Below are 24976 nucleotides of genomic sequence, written 5' to 3'. Positions count from 1 at the left end.
TTTGTTTGGCCTCCCTCTGCCTGGGGCACACGATCTTGCGTTTGGTAACATCTTCCCCAAAGGACAAACTTATTTATTAAGATCAAGGACTTCAAACATTACAGATACAATTTACATGACCCAAGAATCCCTTCTAATCTCCCTCCTTTCTCTGCCCCCTTCCCCACAGGGAGTCACCCTCCAGAATTTAGAGTTGATTATTCCCAGGCATGGTTTTATACTTTTACCACATACGAATGTTAAATGCAGGACTTTCTTGGAACTGGTTGAATGTTCATTGCTATCTTCAACTGAGGTTCAAAGACAGGGAACGGGTCAATCATGGGCCAAGAACCTCGACCTTCTAAGCTCTGCTGGAAAGCTATGCTAAGAAACTGGAAAACGAGTTTTAAAAGTAGAGGATGAATTAGGGAGTTGAGATCGGAGAGGAAAGGAAAGGGAGAAGGAGAAAGAACAAGAGAGCACTGGTGGCCCTTGCTTTCCTTCAAGTCCCATGGGTGACAAGAGGGAAAGTGCTTTGGCCAGCTGCACCTCAGTGGGACCCATTTTGGAAAGCTGGACATGAATCCCTTGGAATTTGAGGGAAACAAGGACAGGTGTCTGAGTTGGGCCTATAAGGGCTAAAGGCAGAAGACGGTAGCTGACAGGCCTTCCTGAGAAAGTGTTGCCGAAATCTCGGCTTCTCTGTGCACCGATGCCGAACAGAAATACAGAGACAGAGATCTTGGAGGATAAGAGAGATGGCTTTCTTCCTCTGCCAGGCAGAAGAGAAGACACAGCAGGCTAGTGCCTCAAGAACTGTGTCACCCCCTCCCCTCCCCTCCCCACCTCTCCCCTCCCCTCCCCACCTCTCCCCTCCCCTCCCCACCTCTCCCCTCCCCTCCCCACCTCTCCCCTCCCCTCCCCTCCCCTCCCTCCCCACCCCTCCCCTCCCTCCCCACCCCTCCCCTCCCCTCCCCTCCCCTCCCTCCCCACCCCTCCCCTCCCCTCCCCTCCCTCCCCACCCCTCCCCTCCCCTCCCCTCCCTCCCCACCCCTCCCCTCCCCTCCCTCCCCACCCCTCCCCTCCCCTCCCTCCCCACCCCTCCCCTCCCCTCCCTCCCCACCCCTCCCCTCCCCTCCCCACCCCTCCCCTCCCCTCCCCTCCCCTCCCCTCCCCACCCCTCCCCTCCCCTCCCCTCCCCTCCCCTCCCCACCCCTCCCCTCCCCTCCCCTCCCCTCCCCTCCCCACCCCTCCCCTCCCCTCCCCTCCCCTCCCCTCCCCACCCCTCCCCTCCCCTCCCCTCCCCTCCCCACCCCTCCCCTCCCCTCCCCTCCCCACCCCTCCCCTCCCCTCCCCTCCCCTCCCCTCCCCTCCCCACCCCTCCCCTCCCCACCCCTCCCCTCCCCTCCCCACCCCTCCCCTACCCTACCCTCCCCTCCCCACCCCTCCCCTCCCCTCCCCACCCCTCCCCCACCCCTCCCCCATCCCTCTCCTCCCCACCCCTCCCCACCCCTCCCTCACCCCTCCCTCACCCCTCCCTCACCCCTGCCTCAGGGACTCGGAGAAGATTTTATATGTGGGGCTTGCAGTCTGGGGTATATGATAAGGATCAAAACAGTGAAGGTCTTGCATTCTTCTTCCTGCATTATTTCAAAACAGTCACAGCTGGCATCAGACAGCCCTGTAATTGGGTGCCTTTGTCTCAAGGTTATTGGCAGGTGAACTTCTTTTTGAAATGCAAATGCTACAAGGGGTGATTTGCTACAAGGCAGCACAGGATGTAATTCACATAGTGTTAAAGAGTGATAGATTAGCTTTGTGAAGTACAAATCTAGTTTTAGTAACAGTTAAAATAAAACTAGGCATGATTAACTCTTTCAGGCCAGGTTATGCTTCTTCTCTAGCCTGTTCACTGTTGCCTTTATTTTCCTTGTTCTCAGGAGAGGGAAGACTTTATTTCTATTTTTGCTGCAACAAAAGGAGGGCAAGGGGACCACTCTGGGCGGGGAGCTGCTCCTTTAGAGCTCCTGACTGTTTCCCGTGGCCCAAATGTGGAATCAGGCAGGCAGAGCTGGAAGAGCTGAGAACTCGGACATAAACACAGCCCAGAAGGTCGAGGGGAACCCAGGATGGGTGGATTGCTGGAGAGCGGTGGCCAGAGACAGAATTGGAGGTGTCCAGCCAGGGGAAGCTTCCCCTGGGCAAGGACCCTGTGGGTGAGTGAACCCTGCTGACCGGAGGGTCCAAGAGCCTATAGAGAGCTGGCACTTTGAATCTTCCCCACCAGAGGGCGCCAAAGACAGATTGCCACAGCATCCGCAGAGCTCTCCTACAAGGGGACACTTTTGGGCCCGACTCTTGCTCTGGGCCAAGCACTGTGCTTGCGGGTATTAAGTATTTTAATCCTCACAACAACCCCCTGAAGAGGTCCTATTATCCCCATTTTACAGATGAGCTAAAGAGTCATGCAGGGAGTTCTTTGCCGACTCCCCGTGGGGCCCTCCCATTTTGCTCTTTACCTGAGTTCTCTGGACCCTTTCTCTTTCTTTCCCCGTCCCCCTGCCCACTGCCCCCTGCCGCTGCTGCGTCCATTTCTTCCCGGGTCTCCACACCTAGGCAGGCACCCTCTTGGCTGAGTCTTTTGAAGATGGCTCAAACCCCATCGCCTCTCCAAGCCTCCGTGTGACCCTCAGGAACGCAGCTTCCTCACACTGCCAAGCTCCAGTGGTCCAACCTCTCCTCCACTGCCCACTCTCTGTGGGTAGACAGCCCTGGATGCACCCAACTGTCGCGTGTCTGAGAGATCTCATACTGCATACCGCTGGGGCTCTGAGATCCGGACCAAGAAAAGCTAAAGCATCCTCCAGGCCCCCATCAAAGCTCCATGAGGACAGAGGTCTCTGTCCCATTAAACCCTGTGTCACAGCACTCAGAGCACGAGTGGGCATTCAGCAAATATTGGTTGAACGAATTGCTTTTAAAGCATCTTTTTCAATGAATCCCAAGCCCTCCCACATATAGACTGGATATAGGTGCTAGGGGCTGATAGTCACAGAACTGTTAGCCCAAAGGGGCATGGTCAGCAGCGCTCTTTGGAAGTAAAGGTCCTTGTGCCCCACTGTTCTCAGCTCTGAAGTTTCAGTTGAGATTTCTCCAAAACAGGAAACTTCTTTTTTTTTAACATTAAGCTACACGAATATTAGTAAAATGAGAAAAGGCTAAATAAAATATGGTGTATGATTACCATGGAATGCCAAACAGTAGTTAAAAATAATGAGAAAGACCTATAGAATAGAAAAAGGCCAGCTGCAAAACAATATGTATGAGTTAAAACAAAACTATATCAATAAAAAATGCATATAACAGCACTACATTAAATGTATTCTCTGGGGCTTCCCTGGTGATGCAGTGGTTAAGAATCCTTCGAGCCCAGGTCCGGGAAGATCCCGCATGCCGCGGAGCAACTAAGCCCGTGCGCCACAACTACTGAGCCTGCACTCTAGAGCCCGTGCTCCACAACTACTGAACCCACGTGCCACAACGAATGAAGCCCACGCTCCACAACAAGGGAAGCCACCTTAATGAGAGGCCTGCACACTGCAACGAAGAGTAGCCCCCAGCTCGCTGCAACTAAAAAACAGAAAGCCCGCGTGCAGCAACAAAGACCCAACGCAGCCAAAAATTAATTAATTAATTAAGAATTTAAATAAATAAATATATTCTCTGAAGTCGTCTATCTCTCACGTCTATCTACCTATCTATCTATCATCTATCACAGGAAGTCACTATAGAAGAGAATGGAAAGTATTGGGTTGGCCAAAAAGCTCGTTTGGGTTTTTCCATAACATCTTGTGGGAAAAACCTAACGAAATTTTTGGCCAACCGAATACTTATCAAATTGTAGCAGCACTTACTTCTGGGAGTGGGAGTGAGGGAATGTGATGATAGGAGAGGATGGTTGTCAGACCCAAGTCAGCTTTAGCCTAATCTGTAGTCATTCAGATGGTTAAGAGCAAATGCGTTTATTAATGAATAATATTTCTCAGGTGTGAATGTATTATTAGAATGAATATATATTAGGTAAATCTTTACTAGGTAATTGTTTTAATAGACTTTATTTTTCAGAGCAGTTTCAGGTTCCGAACAAAACTGAGGTTCATGGCAGAGATTTCCCCTATACTCCCTGCTCCCCAACATGCACAGCCTCCCCTGTTATCAACATGCCCCACCTTAGGTAATTTAAGTGCAGTAAAATGTTAGTTTTTATTAGCAAGTAATAAAAAACCCGTTTTGTAACATTAAAAAATAAAAAGACAAAAACCTACCGATGGCCTGGCTTTAGGTCCATCATGCTCTTCCCTAATTGCTGAAGCAGTAGGAAGATTTTTTAAAGACAGAGAAAGGCACAGCAAGCCTGGCCGGGAGACTGCTCCGGTTTCCCCTACAAGGGCCAGTCTTCTGTCAGAGGACAAGCCTTGTGCTGTCTGTAGGGGACAGTCACTGTCTTCGGCCACGTAGCGTCCCAAGTTCCTGTCCTCTTAGAAACAGGAACTTACTTCTCTTTCAGGTACTGGAGCCCCTGCCCTGAGTCTGGGTTTATCAGAGGCCTGGGCTCTCCTCCCAGCCTCCAAACGCGATCCCAGATTGAGTGAAATCAATCATCACATCCATCCTTTGGGCCAAAGTAACCAGTTTAGGAATAAATAGATGACTCCGTTTAAGATACTTACAGGAACATCTGTTTTTTAAAAATAAAGACTCATATTTAGTCTATTTTTTAAAATAAATTTATTTATTTATTTTTGGCTGTGTTGGGCCTTCATTGCGGCGTGCGGGCTTTTCTCTAGTTGCGGCGAACGGGGGCTACTCTTCCTTGCGGTGCGCGGGCTACTCATTGCGGTGGCTTCTCTTGTTGCAGAGCACGGGCTCTAGGCGTGCGGGCTCAGTAGTTGTGGCTCGCGGGCTCTAGAGAGCAGGCTCAGTAGTTGTGGCGCACGGGCTTAGTTGCTCCGCGGCATGTGGGATCTTCGCGGACCAGGGCTCGAACCCTTGTCCCCTGCATTGGCAGGCGTATTTCTAACCACTGCGCCACCAGGGAAGTCCATAAGATACTTACAGAAACATTTACCAGAGATATTTGAGAAGGAAGTTTCCTTGCTTTTCAGCACAAGGTTCGTGAAAATATATTCTTTTGGGGGGAGACGTGAAATAGAAGGAAGTAGCCTTCAGCGTGTGCTAACAGCCCTCTTGTTAACCATGAGAGTCGGCAGCCATAGTGTGAAGCTGATGCTTCAGAAATCAGATGTAACTGAGCAGGACCCTATAGGGACCTCCCAGGAAGGACAGACGCCTCCCCAGTATCCTCTGCTGTAGCTCCTCTCTAAAGTACCCAAATAACAGTATCTCATGCATATTTCCTGAGGTTTTCAGATGCTAAAAACCACCACCAAATGGAAGAGATTGATGACCATGAGCATGTAGCCCTCAGACCTACTGGCATGTAAGGACTGATAATGTTAACTGCTCTGTTACCTCCACATCAACCAATCAGGGAATTGTGTGCGAGCCGATCACAGTCCCTGGGATGCCCCTCCCTCACCTGGCCTTTAAAAATGTTTTGCTGAAACCCTTTGGGGAGTTGTAGTTTTTTGGGGCATGAGCCACCCCGTTCTTTCATGGCCCTGCAATAAACCCCAAACTCCAAAATTTCGGTTTGTCTGGCCTCACTGTGCCTCAGGCACACAAACTTGTGTTGGGTAACAAAGAGAGGAGGGATAGGAAAAAACAGGTCCTTGGCATCAGTGTTGAGCTGCTGAATCAAACTTTGCCTGAAGCCAAATGACTTTTCTATTGTTCAGTTAGCAAGCCAATAAAGTCCCTTGAACTCTGAGACAGTTTTAATCAAAATTCTATTACTTATAACTACATAATCCTTAAATAAGCAGTCTCCCTCCAAGCAGTCTTCCCAGATAGCTACAATTAATGTCTGTCTTCTCTCTCCTCCAAGCAATATACCTTGAATCTCTCAATGGCTTGCACACATTGTGTCAGGTTATCAGTTAGCTATTGGTATGTAACAAATGCCCACCAAATTTAATGAATAAAGATATATAGAGAGCTCAGGATTCGGTGGGTCAGCCGTTTAGACAGGTGGTTCCTCTGGTCTCAGCTGGGCTCCCTCATACATCAGCAGATAGCTGTGGGCTGGCTTTGTGGAACGTAGCTGGGCTCATTCGTGTGTCTGGACCTCGTCTGGAGTAAATGGGTTGACTCCTGCATTCCGTTCTGTCCGTGTGTTTGTTGTCCCAGCAGGCCAGCCCAGATTCAGGGAGGGACAATAAAATACCAGCCCTTGGTGAGAGGAGCTGTACAGATACATCGAAAGGGCTTGGAGAATGTGGTCATTACTGTAATTGACCACAGGTCCCTTAACGCCATCAACTGTGTGCTTGCCTCCCCCCACCCCTACCAACACTGCACCTGTTACCAAGTCTAAGCTCCTATGGCTTGCCACACGGCAGGCCAATAAATTGAGAGACAAGTTGTTGGGGCGATGAATAGAGACTTTATTCGGAAAGCCAGCAGACCGAGATGATGGGGGACTCCTGTCCCAAAGAACCATCTTCCCTGAGTTAGAATTCAGGTTTCTTTTATGCTAAAAGGGGAGGGGGTGTGGCAGGTTGTTGCAATCTTCTTGGTGCCTTTGTTCTTGGAGCTGTCCCCCATAGGTCTGGTCACAATGTTCCTATAAACCTCCAACAAGACAAATGTTATTCTCTGTTCTCCAGCTTTAATGGAGAAGTATTATACCTTTAAGGGTCAGAGCCTTGAGAATGGGCTGTCCTGTAGATTTCAGGCAACAGGAATATTCTGTTACAAAAGGTACAGAACCAGCACGACTAAGCACAGGCAATAGAGCACAAAGTTTAGAGCTCAAGGAAAAGATCCATTGTGGAGTCAGGTTTGTTCTTCTCTGTTATACACCCTAAGCAGATAGGGACCCCTTGGATCCACTGAAGCCACAGAGCCTGGGATGGAGCCCTTGAGGCTAGCTGGGAGCTGTATGAGTGAGCTGAGGCAGCATCCGAGGGAGAGAGCCTGGTGGAGGAGGGGCAGTAAAGCAAGACAGGGGTGAAGGCCAGAGTGGGGACCTGGGCCGGGGTCCTGGAGCCAATAGGATGAGATCTGAGAGTCCAGTCTAAAGTGGAAGCAGGGCTGCCAGAAGCTGGGTATGGGTTATCTGCATGGGCAGGCAGGCACGTGGCAGAGGCCAGGTCAACACACATAGAATGCCTGCCACCTGATCCAGGGCCAGGCAGCCAGTGGGCCTTAGGAGATAGATGAGTGTTCTGCATTGACAAGCCTCTTGGGAGCCCCACCAGGGGAGGGAGGCCTGTCTGTCCTTGCAGGTTCTGGCCAGTCTCCCTTGGAGCCTAAGGACCCTGAGCTCTACACCAACCGGGACAGAGCTCTCTGGAGAAATGCAAATTCTCTACCTACCTGAAGAGCTCCAAAGGCCACCAGGCCAGGCAGACAGTGTTGCTGAGTTCCTAGACTCATGATACAGTCAGACCCAGAGTCTTGGGTGGAGAGGGGAGGGGTCAATAATCCCTGAGGATAAAGTGTTTCGTAACTGAGGGTCAATGGCTCAAACTGACCCCAGGGCCAAGCCATCCTATAATGCTGCCTCTGGCTGACATCTTTGAAGACATGTGATCCACGATCCCATCCAAAGAGCAGCAAACTGAGGCTCAAAGGGGAGACATGACCTTCCCAGGGTCACAGCTGGGTGGCAGGACTGCAACGGACGTGGCTTCCTATTGCAGATATCAGTGCCCATTTTTACAGAGCTCCTGCTGTCCCCCATCCCGAAGCCATGGCTCTGCAGATGCGCTGCGCCCTGCCTGGTAAACAAGAATGCAGTGCGGACACTCGTGAAGGTCACAGCGTCTCGTCTTTATTTCCTATGCTTCTTTGAAGAATTTTAGGAGGCAGAGGACTTGTCATTTGGGGGACTGACATCCTGAGGCCCTGGAGAGTCATCTCCAGCACGGGAGCCCCCCTCTGCTTCAGTACTGGATCCTGGTGGAGGAGGGGAAGTGGCTTTCTCGTTGCTACCCCAAAACCAGGCCCCCAAAGCTGACCCAGCTGAGCCCAGGATGATGTTGGATGACATGGAAAGTCCGGCTGCCCCTGGGAGAGAAGAGGGAGTTAGAGCACAAGGGGACAGGCAGCCCCGGCAGCTCCTGGCAGGACAGTGGAGGTCAGAGAACCCAGGACCCTCAGGAGGCCCAAGACCCAGACGTCCCAGTCCTGTTCCCTCCTCTACTTCCTGAAACCCCAGGAGGTCTGCTTTGGGGAGGGGTTGCCCATGGTTGCCCGAAGAGGAGACACGCACTCTGGTGGTGACTCCACCAGCGACAGGACAGACCCTCTGAGAAACGGCAGAGGGTCTCTGCCTCTCCCTCCCCAGCACGAGGCTGGGCCCAGCGAGGGGAGGGCCCTACGCAGGTTTTGTAGGGCTGATGGGGAACGCGCACCTGCTGCGCTGCACGCCCCCAGTGCCCCCAAACCCACCCCCAAACAGAAGAGGGGACAGTGAGGGAGACACAAAGGACCAGGGATACTGATGCCCACGAAGCTGGAGGAGGAGACAGGCCCTCCTTCCGGCTTAGCCGCTGGCCTGAATCCTGTGCTGGGGTGTCACACCCTCCCCCCCTCCTCCCGCCCGGACACTTACCCACGGACTGGAGAGTGGCCACGAGGCTGCCGGCGGCAACTCCGCCCCCATTGGCGATGGCGGCCGCTGACATCATCTTGGCCGCTAAGGAGGAGGCGGCGATTCCTGCCCCGGTGAAGCCCATGGCGCCCAGCACCACGGGCACAGCCCCCACGGCCAGGGCTGTAAGGGGAGAGGAGCTTTAGGGTTGGCCCCAGGGGACAGACTCCCCAGATCTCCCTGATACCTTCCTGGGGGGATGAGGTGAGGGGTCCACTTGGCTTTCGTGAGAGCCACAGGGCCTGAGGCAAAGGAAGGCTGTAGAAGTGGACACAAGTGGACGGGGCCCCCCAAGAAGCTGGATCCCAGGCCTGTGCATTCCTCTGTTTTGCTGTGGTCCTGGAAGGCTCACCTGACCTCCCTGTGCCTCAACCGCCCTTGTGTGAAATAAAATTAAAGGAGCGGTGGTCTTCAAGCGCCCCCTTTTGGCAGGGAAAATAGTGTCTTTCCCCCAATCACAGGGCCCACAGAATAACGACAGAGCTGCTCTTCTGAAGAGGTGCTGAGGTGGTAGCTTCTGCCCTCTGCCCTGCAACTGCCTGTGGGCGTCCCCCCAGGGGCCCCCTACATCTCCAGAGAGTGCAGTCATAGAACTTTCTGCAACCAGGAAACGTTCTGTATCTGCAGTGTCCAACACGCTGGCTGCATGTAGCCAATGAGCACTTGAGACTGTGGCTGGTGTGACAGAAATGTTTTCATTTTCTTGAATTCTGGCCACAGTGTTAGAGGATGCTGGCCAGGGGCACAGCTGGAAACCTCTGGGCTCACAGGATAAGCTAGAGGGTTTGTAAACCAGTCCGAGGAATCCCTACAGCTCAGCTTACACATCCCCTACAACCCTCTGGAGGTACCCCTGGCCCTGCTTTCTGGGGAGGAATCATGGGTTCAGACAGATTTAACAACCTGCCTGGAGAAGCTGAGATTGGACCTGGGTGCATTGAATGGCTTTGCTTCGGTTCCTTCTTGGCAAGGTTCTTGTCACCTCGAGTGTTCCAACTCTGTCCCCTGCCCACTGCACCCTTACCCACCCATGTCCTGGGGCTCAAGGCAATCTTGGGCTTGGTCAAGGCCAGGTGGTCCCGGGGACCCAGGGCCAGGGTCAGATGGGGGCTTGAGTTTCTTCCCATAGAGACTCACCTCCTCCAATCACGGCTGCACAGGCCATTCCTGGAGACAAAAAGCACCCCCATGAGTGCATGGCACTGGCCTCCCCCTGCACCCCCACTGCTGCCACAGTGGGAGGGGTTCCCTGGAGTTGGGATCAGAGAAGAGAGCAGACCCTGCCTGGCCTCTTCCTGCGTTTCCCGAGAAGTCTGATTTTCTGAGAATGCAGAGGTGGATGGACGAGAGTCCGGAGCTCTGTTATGCTCCAGATGGCGAGGGGCACCTGCCTTGAAAAGGTTTCATGCTGCTCTGTGAAGTCAATACATTTGGTATCATTTTCTCAAAAAAAAAAACCCCAAAAAACCCAAGAAAAGCATGCTATTTTCATTTGTGATGGAATAAATTTGACTTTTCTGGTCTTTCCCTCTTCCAGACACCCTATACCCATCCCAGGCTACAGTTGGAGTGAAAGCCCCCCATCCTCCAGGGCTCAGCCTACTTGTCACTTTCTGCAGGAAGCATCTCTAATTCCCCCATCAGAAGTCACCCTGCTTCCTGACAGTCATCGCCAGGAAGACACTGGAACTCACCAAAAAAGATACCCCACATCCAAAGACAAAGGAGAAGCTGCAATGAGACGGTAGGAGAGGCGCAATCACAATAAAATCAAATCCCATAACTGATGGGGCGGGGGTGACTCACAAACTGGAGAACAATTATACCACAGAAGTCCGCCCACTGGAGTGAAGGTTCTGAACCCCACGTCAGGCTTCCCAACCTGGGGTTCCGGCAACAGGAGGAGGAATTCCTAGAGAATCACTCTGAAGGCTAGTGGGATTTGATTGCAGGACTTTGACAGGACTGGGGGAAACAGAGACTTTGCTCTTTTTTCTTCTTTTATAAATTTATCTAGTTATTTATTTTTGGCTGCGTTGGGTCTTCGTTGCTGCAGGCAGGCTTTCTCTAGTTGTGGCGAGTGGGGGCTACTCTTCGTTGCAGCGCGCAGGCTTCTCATTGCGGTGGCTTCTCTTGTTGTAGAGCGTGGGCTCTAGGCGCGGGTTTCAGTAGTTGTGGCACACGGGCTCGGTAGTTGTGGCTCACGGGCTCTAGAGCGCAGGCTCAGCAGTTGTGGCACATGGGCTTGGTTGCTCCGCGGCATGTGGGATCTTCCCGGACCAGGGCTTGAATCCATGTCGCCTGCATTGGCAGGCGGATTCTTAACTGCTGCGCCACCAGGGAAGTCCCAGAGACTTCACTCTTGGAGGGCACACACTAAGTAGTGTGCATATCGGGACCCAGGGGAAGGAGCAGTGTCCCCAGGGGAGACTGAAGCAGACCTACCTGCTAGTGTTGGAGGGTCTCCTGCAGAGGCAGGCAGTGGCTTTGGCTCACCAAGGGACAAGGACACTGGCAGCAGAAATTCTGGGAAGTACTCCTTGGCGTGAGCCCTCCCAGAGTCTGCCAATAGCCCCACCAAAGAGCCCGGGTAGGCTCCAGTGTTGGGTCACCTCAGGCCAAACAACCAACAGGGAGGGAACCCAGCCCCACCCATCAGCAGACAAGCGGAATAAAGTTTTACTGAGCTCTGCCCACCAGAGCAACACCCAGCTCTACCCACCACCGGTCCCTCCCATCAGGAAACTTGCACAAGCCTCTTAGATAGCCTCATCCACCACAGGGCAGATAGCAGAAGCAAGAAGAAGTACAATCCTGCAGCCTGAGGAACGAAAACCACAATCACAGAAGATAGACAAAATGAAAAGGCAGAGGACTCTGTACCAGATGAAGGAACAAGATAAAACCCCAGAAAAACTACTAAATGAAGTGGTTTCCAGAAAAAGAATTCAGAATAATGACAGTGAAGATGATCCAGGACCTTGGAAAAAGAATGCAGGCAAAGATCGAGAAGATGCAAGAAATGTTTAACAAAGACCTAGAAGAATTAAAGAACAAACAAACAGAGATGAACAATACAGTAACTGAAATGAAAACTACACTAGAAGGAATCAATAGCAGAATAACTGAGGCAGAAGAACGGATAAGTGACCTGGAAGACAGAATGGTGGGATTCACTGCCGTGGAACAGTATAAAGAAAAAAGAATGAAAAGAAATGAAGACAGCCTAAGAGACCTCTGGGACAACATTAAACGTAACAACATTTGCATTACAGGGGTCCCAGAAGGAGAAGAGAGAGAGAAAGGACCCGAGAAAATATTCGAAGAGATTATAGTTGAAAACTTCCCTAACATGGGAAAGGAAATAGCCACCCAAGTCCAGGAAGCACAGAGAGTCCCATACAGGATAAACCCAAGGAGAAACACGCCGAGACACACAGTAATCAAATTGGCAAAAATTAAAGACAAAGAAAAATTATTGAAAGCAGCAAGGGAAAAACAACAAATAACATACAAGGAAACTCCCATAAGGTTAGCAGCTGATTTCTCAGCAGAAACTCTACAAGCCAGAAGGGAGTGGCACGATATATTTAAAATGATGAAAGGGAAGAACCTACAACCAAGATTACTCTACCTGGCAAAGATCTCATTCAGATTTGATGGAGAAATCAAAAGCTTTACAGACAAGCAAAAGCTAAGAGAATTCAGCACCACCAAACCAGCTATACAACAAATGCTAAAGGAACTTCTCTAAGTGGGAAACACAAGAGAAGGAAAAGACCTACAAAAACAAACCCAAAACAAGTAAGAAAATGGTAATAGGAACATACATAGCGATAATTACCTTAAATGTAAATGGATTAAATGCTCCAACCAAAAGACACAGGCTTGCTGAATGGATACAAAAACAAGACCCACATATACGCTGTCTAAAAGAGACCCACTTCAGACCTAGGGACACATACAGACTGAAAGCGAGGGGATGGAAAAAGATATTCCATTCAAATGGAAATCAAAAGAAAGCTGGAGTAGCAATACTCATATCAGATAAAATAAAGAATGTTACAAGAGGCAAGGAAGGACACTACATAATGATCAAGGGATCAATCCAAAAAGAAGACAGAACAATTATAAATATACGTGCACCCAACATAGGTGCACCTCAATACATAAGGCAACTGCTAACAGCTATAAAAGAGGAAATCGACAGTAACACAATAATAGTGGGAGACTTTAACACCTCACTTACACGCATGGACAGATCATCCAGACAGAAAATTAATAAGGAAACACAAGCTTTAAATGACACAATAGACCAGAGAGATTTAATTGATATTTATAGGACATTCCATCCAAAAACAGCAGATTACACTTTCTTCTCAAGTGCACATGGAACATTCTCCAGGATAGATCCCATCTTGGGTCACAGATCAAGCGTCGGGAAATTTAAGAAAACTGAAATCATATCAAGCATCTTTTCTGACCACAAGGCTATAAGATTAGAAATCAATTACAGGGAAAGAAAACGTAAAAAACACAAACACATGGAGGCTAAACAATACGTTACTAAATCTCTTCACCAAGAGATCAGTGAAGAAATCAAAGAGGAAATAAAAAAATACCTAGAGACAAATGACAATGAAAACACGACAATCCAAAACCTATGGGATGCAGCAAAAGCAGTTCTAAGAGGGAAGTTAATAGCAATACAAGCCTACCTCAAGAAACAAGAAAAATTTCAAATAACCAATCTAACCTTACACCTAAAGGAACTAGAGAAAGAAGAACAAACAAAACCCAAAGTTAGCAGAAGAAAAGAAATCATAAAGATCAGAGCAGAAATAAATGAAATAGAAACAAAGAAAACAATAGCAAAGATCAATAAAACTAAAAGCTGGTGCTTTGAGAAGATAAACAAAATTGATAAACCTTTAGTCAGACTCATCAAGAAAAAGAGGGAGAGGACTCAAATCAATGAAATTAGAGATAAAAAGGAGAAGTTACAACGGACACCGCAGAAATACAAAGCATCATGAGAGACTACTACAAGCAACTCTATGCCAATAAAATGGACAACCTGGAGGAAATGGACAAATTCTTAGGTATAACCTTCCAAAAGTGAACCAGGAAGAAATAGAAAATATGAACAGACCAATCACAAGTAATGAAATTGAAACGGTGACTAAAAATCTTCCAACAAACAAAAGTCCAGGACCAGATGGCTTCACAGGTGAATTCTATTCAAACATTTAGAGAAGAGCTAATACCCATCCTTCTCAAACTCTTCCAAAAAACTGCAGAGGAAGGAACACTCCCAAACTCATTCTATGAGGCCACCATCACCCTGATACCAAAACCAGACAAAGATACTAGAAAAAAAAATTACAGACCAATATCACTGATGAATATAGATGCAAAAATCCTCAACAAAATACTAGCAAACAGAATCCAACAACACATGAAAAGGATCATACACCATGATCAAGTGGGATCTATCCCAGGGATGCAAGGATTCTTCAATATACGCAAATCAATCAATGTGATACACCATATTAACAAACTGAAGAAGAAAAACTATATGATCATCTCAATAGATGCAGAAAAAGCTTTTGACAAAATTCAACACCCATTTATGATAAAAACTCTCCAGAAAGTGGGCATAGAGGGAACCTACCTCAACATAATAAAGGCCATATATGACAAACCCACAGCAAACATCATTCTCAATGGTGAAAAACTGAAAGCATTTCCTCTAAGATCAGGAACAAGAAAAGGATGTCCACTCTCACCACTATTATTCAACACAGTTTTGGAAGTCCTAGCCATGGCAATCAGAGAAGAAAAAGAAATAAAAGGAATCTAAATTGGAAAAGAAGAAATAAAACTGTTACTGTTTTCAGATGACATGACACTATACATAGAGAATCCTAAAGATGCCACCAGAAAACTACTAGAGCTAATTAATGAATATGGTAAAGTTGCAGGATACAAAATTAATGCACAGAAATCTCTTGCATTCCTATACACTAACAACGAAAGATCAGAAAGAGAAATTAAGGAAACAAGCCCATTCACCATCGCAACAAAAAGAATAAAATACCTAGGAATAAACCTACCTAAGGAGGCTAAAGACCTGTACTCAGAAAACTATAAGACACTGATGAAAGAAATCAAAGATGACACAAACAGATGGAGAGATATACCATGTTCTTGGATTGGAAGAATCAATATTGTGAAAATGACTATACTACCCAAAGCAATCTACAGATTCAATGCAATCCCTATCAAATTACCAGTGGCATTATTTACAGAACTAGAACAAAAAACCTTAAAATTTGTAGGAGACACAAAAGACCCCGAATAGCCAAAGCAGTCTTGAGGGAAAAAAATGGAGCTGGAGGAATCAGACTCCCTGACTTCAGACTATACTACAAAGCTACAGTAATCAAGACAATATGGTACTGGCACAAAAACAGAAATATAGATCAATGGAACAGGATAGAAAGCCCAGAGATAAACCCACATACCTATGGTCAACTAATCTATGACAAAGGAGGCAAGGATATAAAATGGAGAAAAGACAGTCTCTTCAATAAGTGGTGCTGGGAAAACTGGACAGCTACATGTAAAAGAATGAAATTAGAACACTCCCTAACACCATATACAAAAATAAACTCAAAATGGATTAGAGACTTAAATGTAAGACCGGACACTATAAAACTCTTAGAGGAGACATAGGAGGAACACTCTTTGACATAAATCACAGCAAGATCTTTTTTGATCCACCTCCTAGAGTAATGGAAATAAAAACAAAAATAAACAAATAGGACCTAATGAAACTTAAAAGCTTTTGCACAGCAAAGGAAACTACAAACAAGATGAAAAGACAACCCTCAGAATGGGAGAAAATATTTGCAAACAAATCAACGGACAAATGATTAATCTCCAAAATATATAAACAGCTCATGCAGCTCAATATTAAAAAAACAAACAACCCAATCCAAAAATGGGCAGAAGACCTAAATAGACATTTCACCAAAGAAGACATACAGATGGCCAAGAAGCACATGAAAAGCTGCTCAACATCAGTAATTATTAGAGACGTGCAATCAAAACTACATTGAGATATCACCTTACGCTGGTCAGAATAGGCATCATCAGAAAATCTACAAGCAACAAACGCTGGAGAGGGTGTGGAGAAAAGAGAACTCTCTTGCACTGTTGGTGGGAATGTAAATTGATACAGCCACTATGGAGAACAGTATGGAGGTTCCTTAAAAAACTAAAAAGAGAATTACCACACAACCCAGCAATCCCACTACTGGGCATATACCCACAGAAAACCATAATTCAAAAAGACACATGCTCCCCAATGTTCACTGCAGCACTATTTACAATAGGCAGTATATGGAAGCAACCTAAATACCCATCAGCAGACGAATGGATAAAGAAGATGTGGTACATATATACAATGGAATATTACTCAGCCATAAACAGGAACGAAATTGGGTCATTTGTAGTGATGTGGATGGATCTAGAGTCTGTCATACAGAGTGAAGTAAGTCAGAAAGAGAAAAACAAATATCGTATATTAACGCATATATGTGGAACCTCGAAAAACCGGTTTGCAGGGCAGAAATAGAGACACAGGTGTAGAGAACAAGGGGGGGAAAGTGGTGGGGGATGTACTGGTGGGATGAATTGGGAGAATGGGATTGACATGTATACACTAATATGTATAAAATGGAAAACTAAGAAGAACCTGCTGTATAAAAAAATAAATAAAATAAAATTCAAAAATTTAAAAAAAAAAAAAAAGAGAGAAGTCACCCTGCTTCCTCTGTGTGTCCCGCCTTGTGGCTGGAGACCCTGGCACCACGGGGCAGAGCATGCCTGGACCATGTCGAATTGCTGAGAGCTCTTGGGGCTGGCAGGGACATATGACAGCGGCAGGGACTGGGGTGCTGGGGCAGCTGGGACCAAGAGTTCCGGAGATTTCAGGAGTTGCAGGAGTGAGCTCAGCCAGCTCCCCACGAAGAGGAGCCTTGGTCCCAGGCAAGGGAGAGAAGGTACGAAATCAGGCTCAGACCTCCAGTCATTTCTTGAAGGTTGCAGCTCATAGCTCACCATCACCTCTCTCTCCATCAGAACCCCTGACTTGTCTTGAGGGTTTCTGTTTCTGCACAGATGATATATCCAACAAACTGGCCTTGAAGTTCTCATGCCTCACTTCCAAGAATCTTGAACTCTATGCCACACATACCCAAGGTCATACACTAGGCTCATGCTGCCCACTATAGGAACCACTAGCCATGTGTGCTATTTAAATCTTAGTTAATTAAAATGAAATAAAATTTAAAACTCAGTTCCTCAGTCCCACGGCCCACATTTCAGGGACTCGATAGTCACATGTGGCTAGTGGCTACCATACTGGATCACGCAGAGAGCATGCTTATCACCGCAGAAAGGTCTATTGGACGGTGCTGCCCTAGACCCTGTCACTAACAAAAACTGCCCCCTCTTTATTACCAATGTCCAGCACCCCCCTAGAGACTCCCACCTCCTCCTTGTACAGATTCTGACTCTAATACAGCCTTCAACCACAATGGGATTTTCAATCTCTGTCCAGGGACACCTCGGAGATACTGAGGGTTCGGTTCCAGACCACCGCAAGAAAGCAAATATCACGTGAAGTTTTTGGTTTCCACTGCATATAAAAGTTATGTTTATACTATACTGTAGTCTACTAAATGTGCAATAGCCTTTTGTTTAAAAAGACAAGGAGTATACCTTAATTTAAAAATACTTTATTGCTAAAAATGTGAACCAATATCTGCCAATGCTAGGTTGCTACAAACCTTCAACTTGTAAAAAACGCAGTATCTGCAAAGTACGGTAAGATGAGGTCTGCCCATGTTAGTTTCCTGAGGCTGCTGTAACCAATTACCACAAACTGTGTTGATTCTCTCATGGTCCCTCACAGTTCTGGAGGTCAGAAGTCCAAAATCAAGGTGTAGGCAGGGCCAGGCTCTCTCTGAAAGCTCTAGGGGAGGATCCTTCCTTGCCTCTTTGTAGCATCATTGTCTAGGGGTTGCCAACAATCCTTGGCTTGTGGCTGCATGACTCTAACCTGTCTCTGGCTCCACCACTGCCACCCTAGTCACCATCACCTCTATGGAAAATGTATGGCAGTTCCTGAGAAAATTAAAAATAGAAATCCATATGATCCAGCTATCCCATTTCTGGATATATATCCAAAGAAATTGAAAGCGGGGTCTTGAACAGATATTTGCACCCCCGTGTTCACAGCAGCATTGATCACAATTGCCAAGAGGCGGAAGCAACCCAAGTGTCCATCAACGGATGAATGGATGATCACCATGTGGTATATACACACAATAGAATATCATTCAGCCTTACACAGCAAGTTCTGACAGACAGGTGAACCTTGGGAACCTTATGCTAAGTACAATAAACTAGTCACAAAAAGACAAACACTGTATGATACCACCTCCATGGAAATTAGATTAGATTAGTCAAATTTATAGTGCCAGAAGGAACTGTGGTTGCCAGGAGCTGGGGGCAGGAGGATATGGGTAGTTACTGTTTAATGTGTACAGAGTTTCACTTTGGGCAGATGAAGAGAGTTCTGGAGGTTGGTTGCATGGTAATGCGAATATAGTCAACACTACTGAACTGCAGGCTGACAAATGGTTACCTTGGTAAATTTAATGCTATGTGCATTCTACCGGGGCCCCCCCCCCCAAAAAAAACCAAAAAGACTGTGTCTTTTGCTGCCCTGGCCCCAGGCTAGCCCCACCCTTACACGTGACACTGCTCTGCGAGGGTGTGTCCTGGGTGGACTTTAGCAACCAGGCCCTGGGGCATCACAGGAGGAGCGAAAATGGAGAAATGGTACTCACCCGCCTTGGGTGCTATGGGGCCAAAAGGTCGGGCTAAGCCAGTGGACTTAACCGGCAAGGAGCCGTGCCTGAGCCTGAGCCTGAGCCTGCCGGCTGCCCAGGAACCTGAGCAGCACCTCCGTTCCTCCTAACAGAATATGACCTGGCTCTGGGAAAGCCCTAAGAGGGACCTCATCCTACCCTGTGCTTAAAAGCAAACGATTCAAGGCCCAGAGAGGGCAAGTGACTGGTTCTGGGTCACTCAGCAAGTCAGAGGCAGAGCCAAGTCCTGAAGTGTGGCTCCTCTGATTCTAGAGCATCATTTATTTCATCTCTCATGTATACTGTGCCCTTTTTCTGACAATGTGAGTGTCAGAGATTCTATCAGGAACGTGGGCCTGACACTGACAACTCAGAAGGCTGAACTGAGCAGTGGGGAGTTGGGTGAGGGCCCGTGGATTGATGATCAGGGATCAGTTACCTGCTTTATGGGAGAAATTGCTGCCTCCATCCTTGGGTGGGTCTCTGGGGTCAGAGCCAGATCCATCTGGCCCCTGGGGTGGCCCCTGTGGTGGCTTCCCAGGAGAACCATCAGAGGCCTGGTCGGATAACTGGGAAGGTTCATCCTCCTCTGGAAAAAAAAAAAAAGAGGGGGGGGAGCTCCCAGCGGGGTGGGCAGCTGAGGGACCAGAGGCCCCACACGGCGCCCTCCACCATCTCCCGAAACTCCCAAGAACTCTGATGTTGGGAGGGGACCTCAATGGCAGCTGTGCTAAGAGGTGACAAAGATGCTTGGAGGTGAACCCAAGGAGAAGACAGAGAGAGGGAGACCCAGCACCAACGCGGAGCTGGCAGGTTCCAGACTTCACAGAGCAGGAGTGTGAGGTCCAGGAGGTTAGAGACCTGATGGGGCACAGTGCACCTGGTGGCAGCTCCAGGCCAGAACCCAGACCCCCTCCGCCCTCGTTCAGGCACCCCAAGCCCTGGGCCACCCCGCCCTCTGGAGCTTCCCTAGGGCACTCACCATAAGAGGGAGATTCCAGCTGGAAGGGGTCAGTGGCATCTCCTCCCCCACTCTCTATGGCTTTAGCTGACATCTTGGAGGCAGTGTGAGAACACTAGGTGCAGAGCCAAGGACACCACTATCTTTCTGAGAAACAGAGTGTGAAAATCAGAAGTGCTCTGCCTGATTTATGATGGACTGGCGGGGGAAGGGCAGGGGCACCTCTCTGTTGCCCCAGCCTTGCCCTCTGTCCTAAAGGAGCCTGCGGGCACTTCCAGCCTGCCCCCCAAATCTGCACAGACCACAGCTTTTAAAGTTAATAATGACTTTGCTTGGCTCCCTGATCTCCAGAATCCTGTTCACCTCCAATAATCCATCTCTGCCCCGCCCACTGCCCACCCAGCCTAAGTCTCAGGGCTTCAGAGTGACCTGGGTTGATACAAGACTGGAGGTTCCCAAAGTCTCCTGGTAAAGGTGGGCTCAAGCCCCTTCCCAGCACACTCCCCTCTGGTCACGGTGACAGCAGCCCTGGATGGAAGCAGAGAGGGATACAGTGAGTGGGGTCCTGTTGCTCTCTCCCCTCCCCCACTTCCTACGCCCCTGCCTACCCTGCGAGGTCACTGTCTGGGAAGGAAGAGCAGTGTCAGCAGTTCTGCAGGTGGTGAGGCTGCTGAGGACGCCAGCTGGGTGTTAACGTCCCCTACTGTGATTGTGTTACTGTCAGTTTCCCCTTTCATGGCTGTTAGCATTTGCCTTATGTATTGAGTTGCCCCTATGTTGGGTGCATAAATATTTACAATTGTTATATCTTCGTCTAGGATTGACCCCTCGGTCATTATGTAGTGTTCTTTGTCTCTTGGAAGAGTCTTTATTTTAAAGTCTATTTTGTCTGATATGAGAATTGCTACTCCAGCTTTCTTTTGATTTCCATTTGCATGGCATATCTTTTTCCATCCCCTCCATGCTGGATGACGTCTAAGCCCAAAAGTTCAAGGAGGAAGTGAGTCTAACTCTTCCCAGGCTTGGTGCCAGGTAGAACTCACCTTTGCACGCTAATGCAAGGATGAGGCCTGCGTGGGTGAGTCTTCTGCGGGACCGTTATTTTCCCTCTCAAAATCCCTTCTTGGATATGTGAGAAATCCATAGTCCTCCTTTTTATAAAACTCGACTGCAATTCTTTTGAACTTTATTTTGTATGAGATCGTCCTTCCCCTGCCTGCCATGATTTACAAATTTATAGCACAAAACATTTTACCTTGGCTGACAAATGGCACAGAGACCTAATCTCACATCTGTAATAACCAAGGAGGCAGTATGGGTTGGTGGTTAACAGCATGATCTCTGACCAGTGCCTGAGTTGGAATCCTTAGTTGTGACCTTTGGCAAGTGAATTACCCTTGATGTGCCTTAGTTTGGATGCACATAGGCACTCACAAAATAGGTGCTATTATTACATTTACTTCTTTCTGTTCCTTACCCCTAGTGGAATAAGTCTCATGAAAAGTGTAGATTTGTCTGTCTTCTTCCCCTGGGTCAGGAGCTCAGTAAATATTTTTTTTTAAAGATTCTTTTTGATGTGGACCATTTTTAAAGTCTTTAATGAATTTATTACAATATTTCTTCTGTTTTATGTTTTGGTTTTCTGACCGTGAGGCATGTGGGATCTTATCTCCCCGACCAGGGATCGAACCCGCACTCCCTGCATTGGAAGGCGAAGTCCTAACCACTGGACCGCCAGGGAAGTCCCAGTAAATGTGTTTCGAATGAAAGAATGAATAAGGAGAAAAAAGGGGAAAGTGAGAATCTCAGTGTGAAGCTGGGGGGAAAAGGAGGAGCAGGAAATGAAAGAAGGGGCAGAATCAGGGGTGGAAGAGGCCTCTGCTTGGAATATGCTTGAATGTCCTGGGAAATGAGGCTTTGTCCCTCGTGCAATACAAGGACATGAGGGACCAGACCTAGGACCTGTCTGTCCCCCACCCCCACCCCTGCTTAGTTTTAGGACAACAGCCCCAAACAGCTCAGCAAAAACTGCTCCAGTTTCCCCTGGGATACTGGGTGACACTGTCCATGGGACACAGAGGGGAGAGGTTTTCAGAGCAAGGTTGCAGGAGCCCCTCCTCCACGTCACTTGGTATCCAATCTACTTTCCTGGCAGAATTCAGGGCATGAGGGACATCCCCCTCCTGGAGAAACAGGCCTATTGGTTTCTCTGAATTTCCTGTCACTAGAAGACAGCTAGAAAGACAACCTATGGAACAGTAGAGATTGGTACCATCAGACCACATGTGACATTAAAAACACCACAAACAAGGGTAAGAGACATGGAATCTACTGAGGGGAAAAAAAAAAAAACCAATACCCTTTGCATCATGAGAATCCCCAATGTAAAGAGAGTTCTTATGAAACAATTTTTCAAAAGAACTGTCTTTAAAAAGGAACTCAGACTAGAAGAGGTGGTTCCTAAAAAAAGAATTATACATGGCCAATAAATATTTGAAAATTCAATCTTGCTAATACTAAAAATCATTTTTAAAAGAGATAACATTGTGTGTGTGTGTGTGTGTGTGTATGTGTTCCATGCATCTATTAGTCAGGGTTTGGCTGCAGATAACAGAAGTCACTCTAGGTAACTTAAGCAGAACAGGTTTTTTGGGTTGTTTTGGTCGTGCAGCGGTCTCCATGGGTCACCGTCCATGGGACCGGCCTCTGTCTGGGCGGCCTGAGGAGCCTGAGGGCCCTTGGGGTTCTGGGAGCCTGGGTCCCTCAGTGATGACGTTTGGGCAGGGTTTGGGGACCTGGCCCTGAGGGCGCCACCAGCTGAGATCTGCCTCCTTAGCGGGGCCTGGGCACTGGCGGGAGGACCCAGACTGGGTGCTGGACTAAGGCTCCCGGGCAGGGTAACCTGTCTGCACAGGGAACCCCTCCTCTTAGGCAGTGCCTGGACCTCGAAGGGTGAAAGTTGTGCCTTGGGACCTTGCCCTTCCTCGTCAGAACAGAGAATAACATTTGTTTGGTGGAGGCTAACAGGAACATGGTGACCTGACCGTGACCTGACCTCAAGAAGGAAGGATGTGACACCAGGAAGTTTGCAACCACTAACCATGCCCCTCCCTCACCTTTCCTATAAAAGGGCTTTGCTGAAAGCTTGGGGAGTTCTGGGTTTTTAAGGCATGAGCCACCCGTCTCCTTGAAGGGCCCTGCAATATACCTTTCTCTGCTCCAAACTGACGTTTTGGTATTGTTTGGCCTCACTGTTTGTCAGGCACACAGACTTGCGTTCCGTAACATGACCTCTTCCTTGGGTTTGATAATTTGCCAAAAGGCTCACAGATCTCACGAAAGCACTGTACTCACCACTACTGATTTATTACAAAGGATATTAAAGGATACAAATGAACAGCCAGATGGAAAAGTACCTATGAGGAAGTCCGGAGCACAGGAAGTGCAGTCCCCGTAGACTTCAGGCACCAGCTGGGCACAGACTATGCCACCCAGGCTGTTGGGGACACACTGGCAAGTTCCTCCAAGAAATGAGTTAAGCTGTGTCCCATGGTGGCTCTGGGGTGGTGGGGAGGCTCACTCGACCTAAGCTTGGTGAATTCCCCCGTTGTCCTTTAGGACTTCCCAAAGTCACCGGACATAGAGACAGTGCATGGGAAAGGTTTCCCAGATGGTCTGGTGATCCCCACATCGAAAAAAAGATTAACTACCGTGAAGCTGATTTCTCTGCATATAACAAAGGACCCAGTTTAGCTTGATTATTGGAGGCAGCCCGACCTTCCCCAACCATCAGTGAGCAAAGGCGAGGCATGAAAACCTGCGGAAAACACCACCTCCAATACAGGCTGTTTGAGTTGTAAATTAAATGCTAAAACGTTTGCGAGGCTCCAGGCACACAGCCAGTACGTAAACAGCCACTGCGCTAAAACCAAAGCAAGAATACAAGAACTTACGTTCCCATACATGAGCTAGAACAGAGCCCCTTCAGAGGAGGTACGGCGGGCTCCACCTGTTGCTCCCGCTCCCTAAGCCCGAGAGGAGGACCTACCCGCGCAGCCCATTGAACTCACCGTCCGCACTCTCGGTACCCGGACTGCGAAAGCCCGCCCCGCGCAGCGAATTAAATGCGGGGTCTAGAATGGGGGCGGGACTTCCTTCCCAACGCGCAGGCGTGCGTGAGCGCAAGCCCCTCCCCGGAACTGCGGTGGACGCTGCCGAGGAGGGCTGGTGCAGCAGTGTCTGAGGCGGTTAGTCGGCGCCCCTACACGGTGAGTGCCGAGGCTGGAGCCGGAGCGGGGCCGGGGCCGAACCTGGCACCCGAGAGGAGCTAGAGGCGGCCTCCCAGCGCGGGGCTCTCCGGGCCGTTTGGTTCTTGGGACCAGAGAGGGCGGCCGCCGGCCTCGTCAAGCGGCCTGGCCGACCCTGCGCCGGGGGCCCCTCGGTTTCTCTGCTTCGTGAGCCGGTTCGTGCCTGACGCGAGGCGCCAGCGCCGAGCGCCTGGCCGGGCGCCAGGAGGAGGGACCCCCCCCCCCCCGCCCCCTACCGCTTGCTCTGCGGGTCGCAGTCCGCGTCCTCGCCCCCATGTGCCTCCCCCCTTCCCCCCGTCGTTGATCCGGGTTGCTTGTGATCGCGGCGTAGCCCATGCTGGGGGTGAACCTTCGTTGCGCTCTGGCTTGCTTTGCCGGCGGGGCGCCATGCTGAGCGGTTCTGGACGTGCGTCACCTTTTTGTCTTCGCGTGACGATCCAAGGAGACACACACCCTCATCATCCCCATTTTCCAGACGAGGAACTGAGGCTCACAGTGATTAATACGTGCACCCCAGACCCAGAGCTGGCCAGTGACGGGTCCAGATTTGAACCAAGGTTTCCCTTTGTCTTTCCACAGGATCTATTTTTCTCGGCCTTTGTGAAAAGGGAGAACGTGGCTTGAGTTCCAGTCTGACGACTTGTGCATAGATCACTTGTTTTTAAATCACTTAAAAGGTAATGAAAAAGCTGGTTGGGTTTTAAGCCATTTGGCAAAGGCCAGAGTGGTGGCAAAGACATCTGCCCTCTTGGGGCAAGGCTTGAGAAGGAAGAAGGCTCTGTGCACTCTTAATAAAGCTGTCCCCCTCACCCACCCTCCAGCGACCCCCTCAGATTCTTATTCAGCCTTCAAAATGGCTTGGGAGTGGCAAGCTTCACCCTCCATGCTTTCCATAATGTTATTTATTGCAGAGAACATTTTGTGACCTAGCTAGTAAACCCCTCCCCCCTTTTAAAAATATGAGAACGCTGAGGTTCAGAGAGGATTAAGCAGGAGCTGCCAA

The 24976-nt window shown here is 48.8% G+C and overlaps 2 protein-coding genes across 7 annotated transcripts in view; one reads left to right on the top strand and one right to left on the bottom strand.

The window, feature by feature from the left end:
- Window positions 1-24976, top strand: part of DDX24 (DEAD-box helicase 24) — a 48451-nt gene that overhangs the window by 4890 nt on the left and 18585 nt on the right. For 2 of the 4 annotated variants that reach the window (XM_061181198.1, XM_061181201.1), the window contains exons 2-3: window positions 10299-10505; window positions 24553-24650. The gene's annotated coding sequence lies outside the window, so the exon portion shown is untranslated. Of the gene's footprint in view, window positions 1-10298; window positions 10506-23846; window positions 23935-24552; window positions 24651-24976 lie in introns of those variants that run through there. The other 2 variants (XM_061181199.1, XM_061181200.1) reach the window with 2 other exon arrangements.
- On the bottom strand, window positions 7918-23840 carry LOC133084497 (interferon alpha-inducible protein 27-like protein 2). 3 transcript variants are annotated; one of them, XM_061181202.1, is made up of 7 exons: window positions 23737-23840; window positions 20096-20194; window positions 19688-19813; window positions 19145-19294; window positions 9899-9928; window positions 8723-8884; window positions 7918-8175 (listed from the first exon to the last, which is right to left on the bottom strand). In XM_061181202.1, exons 3-7 carry the CDS (start codon window positions 19758-19760, stop codon window positions 7967-7969), a joined length of 624 nt encoding a protein of 207 aa, XP_061037185.1. In that variant the 5' UTR covers window positions 19761-19813; window positions 20096-20194; window positions 23737-23840; the 3' UTR covers window positions 7918-7966. The 3 variants fall into 3 exon arrangements, with proteins under 3 accessions (XP_061037185.1, XP_061037187.1, XP_061037188.1); XM_061181204.1 differs by having other exon boundaries at window positions 19688-19809; XM_061181205.1 differs by lacking the exon at window positions 20096-20194 and having other exon boundaries at window positions 23737-23819.

The sequence above is a fragment of the Eubalaena glacialis genome, chromosome 2 (genome assembly GCF_028564815.1).
Source record: "Eubalaena glacialis isolate mEubGla1 chromosome 2, mEubGla1.1.hap2.+ XY, whole genome shotgun sequence".
In the NCBI taxonomy this organism is placed as follows: Eukaryota; Metazoa; Chordata; class Mammalia; order Artiodactyla; family Balaenidae; genus Eubalaena; species Eubalaena glacialis.
This window is presented reverse-complemented; position numbering and strand designations above follow the sequence as displayed.

Excerpts from the sequence above, each read along its gene's own strand:
- LOC133084497 (XM_061181202.1), bottom strand. The coding sequence starts at position 19,760 with ATGTCAGCTAAAGCCATAGAGAGTGGGGGAGGAGATGCCACTGACCCC. Across the intron at positions 19,295-19,687 it reads GCTGGAATCTCCCTCTTATG|AGGAGGATGAACCTTCCCAG; the intron begins GTGAGTGCCCTA and ends TTTTTTTTCCAG. Across the intron at positions 8,176-8,722 it reads GGCCACTCTCCAGTCCGTGG|GGGCAGCCGGACTTTCCATG; the intron begins GTAAGTGTCCGG and ends CTTCTCTCCCAG.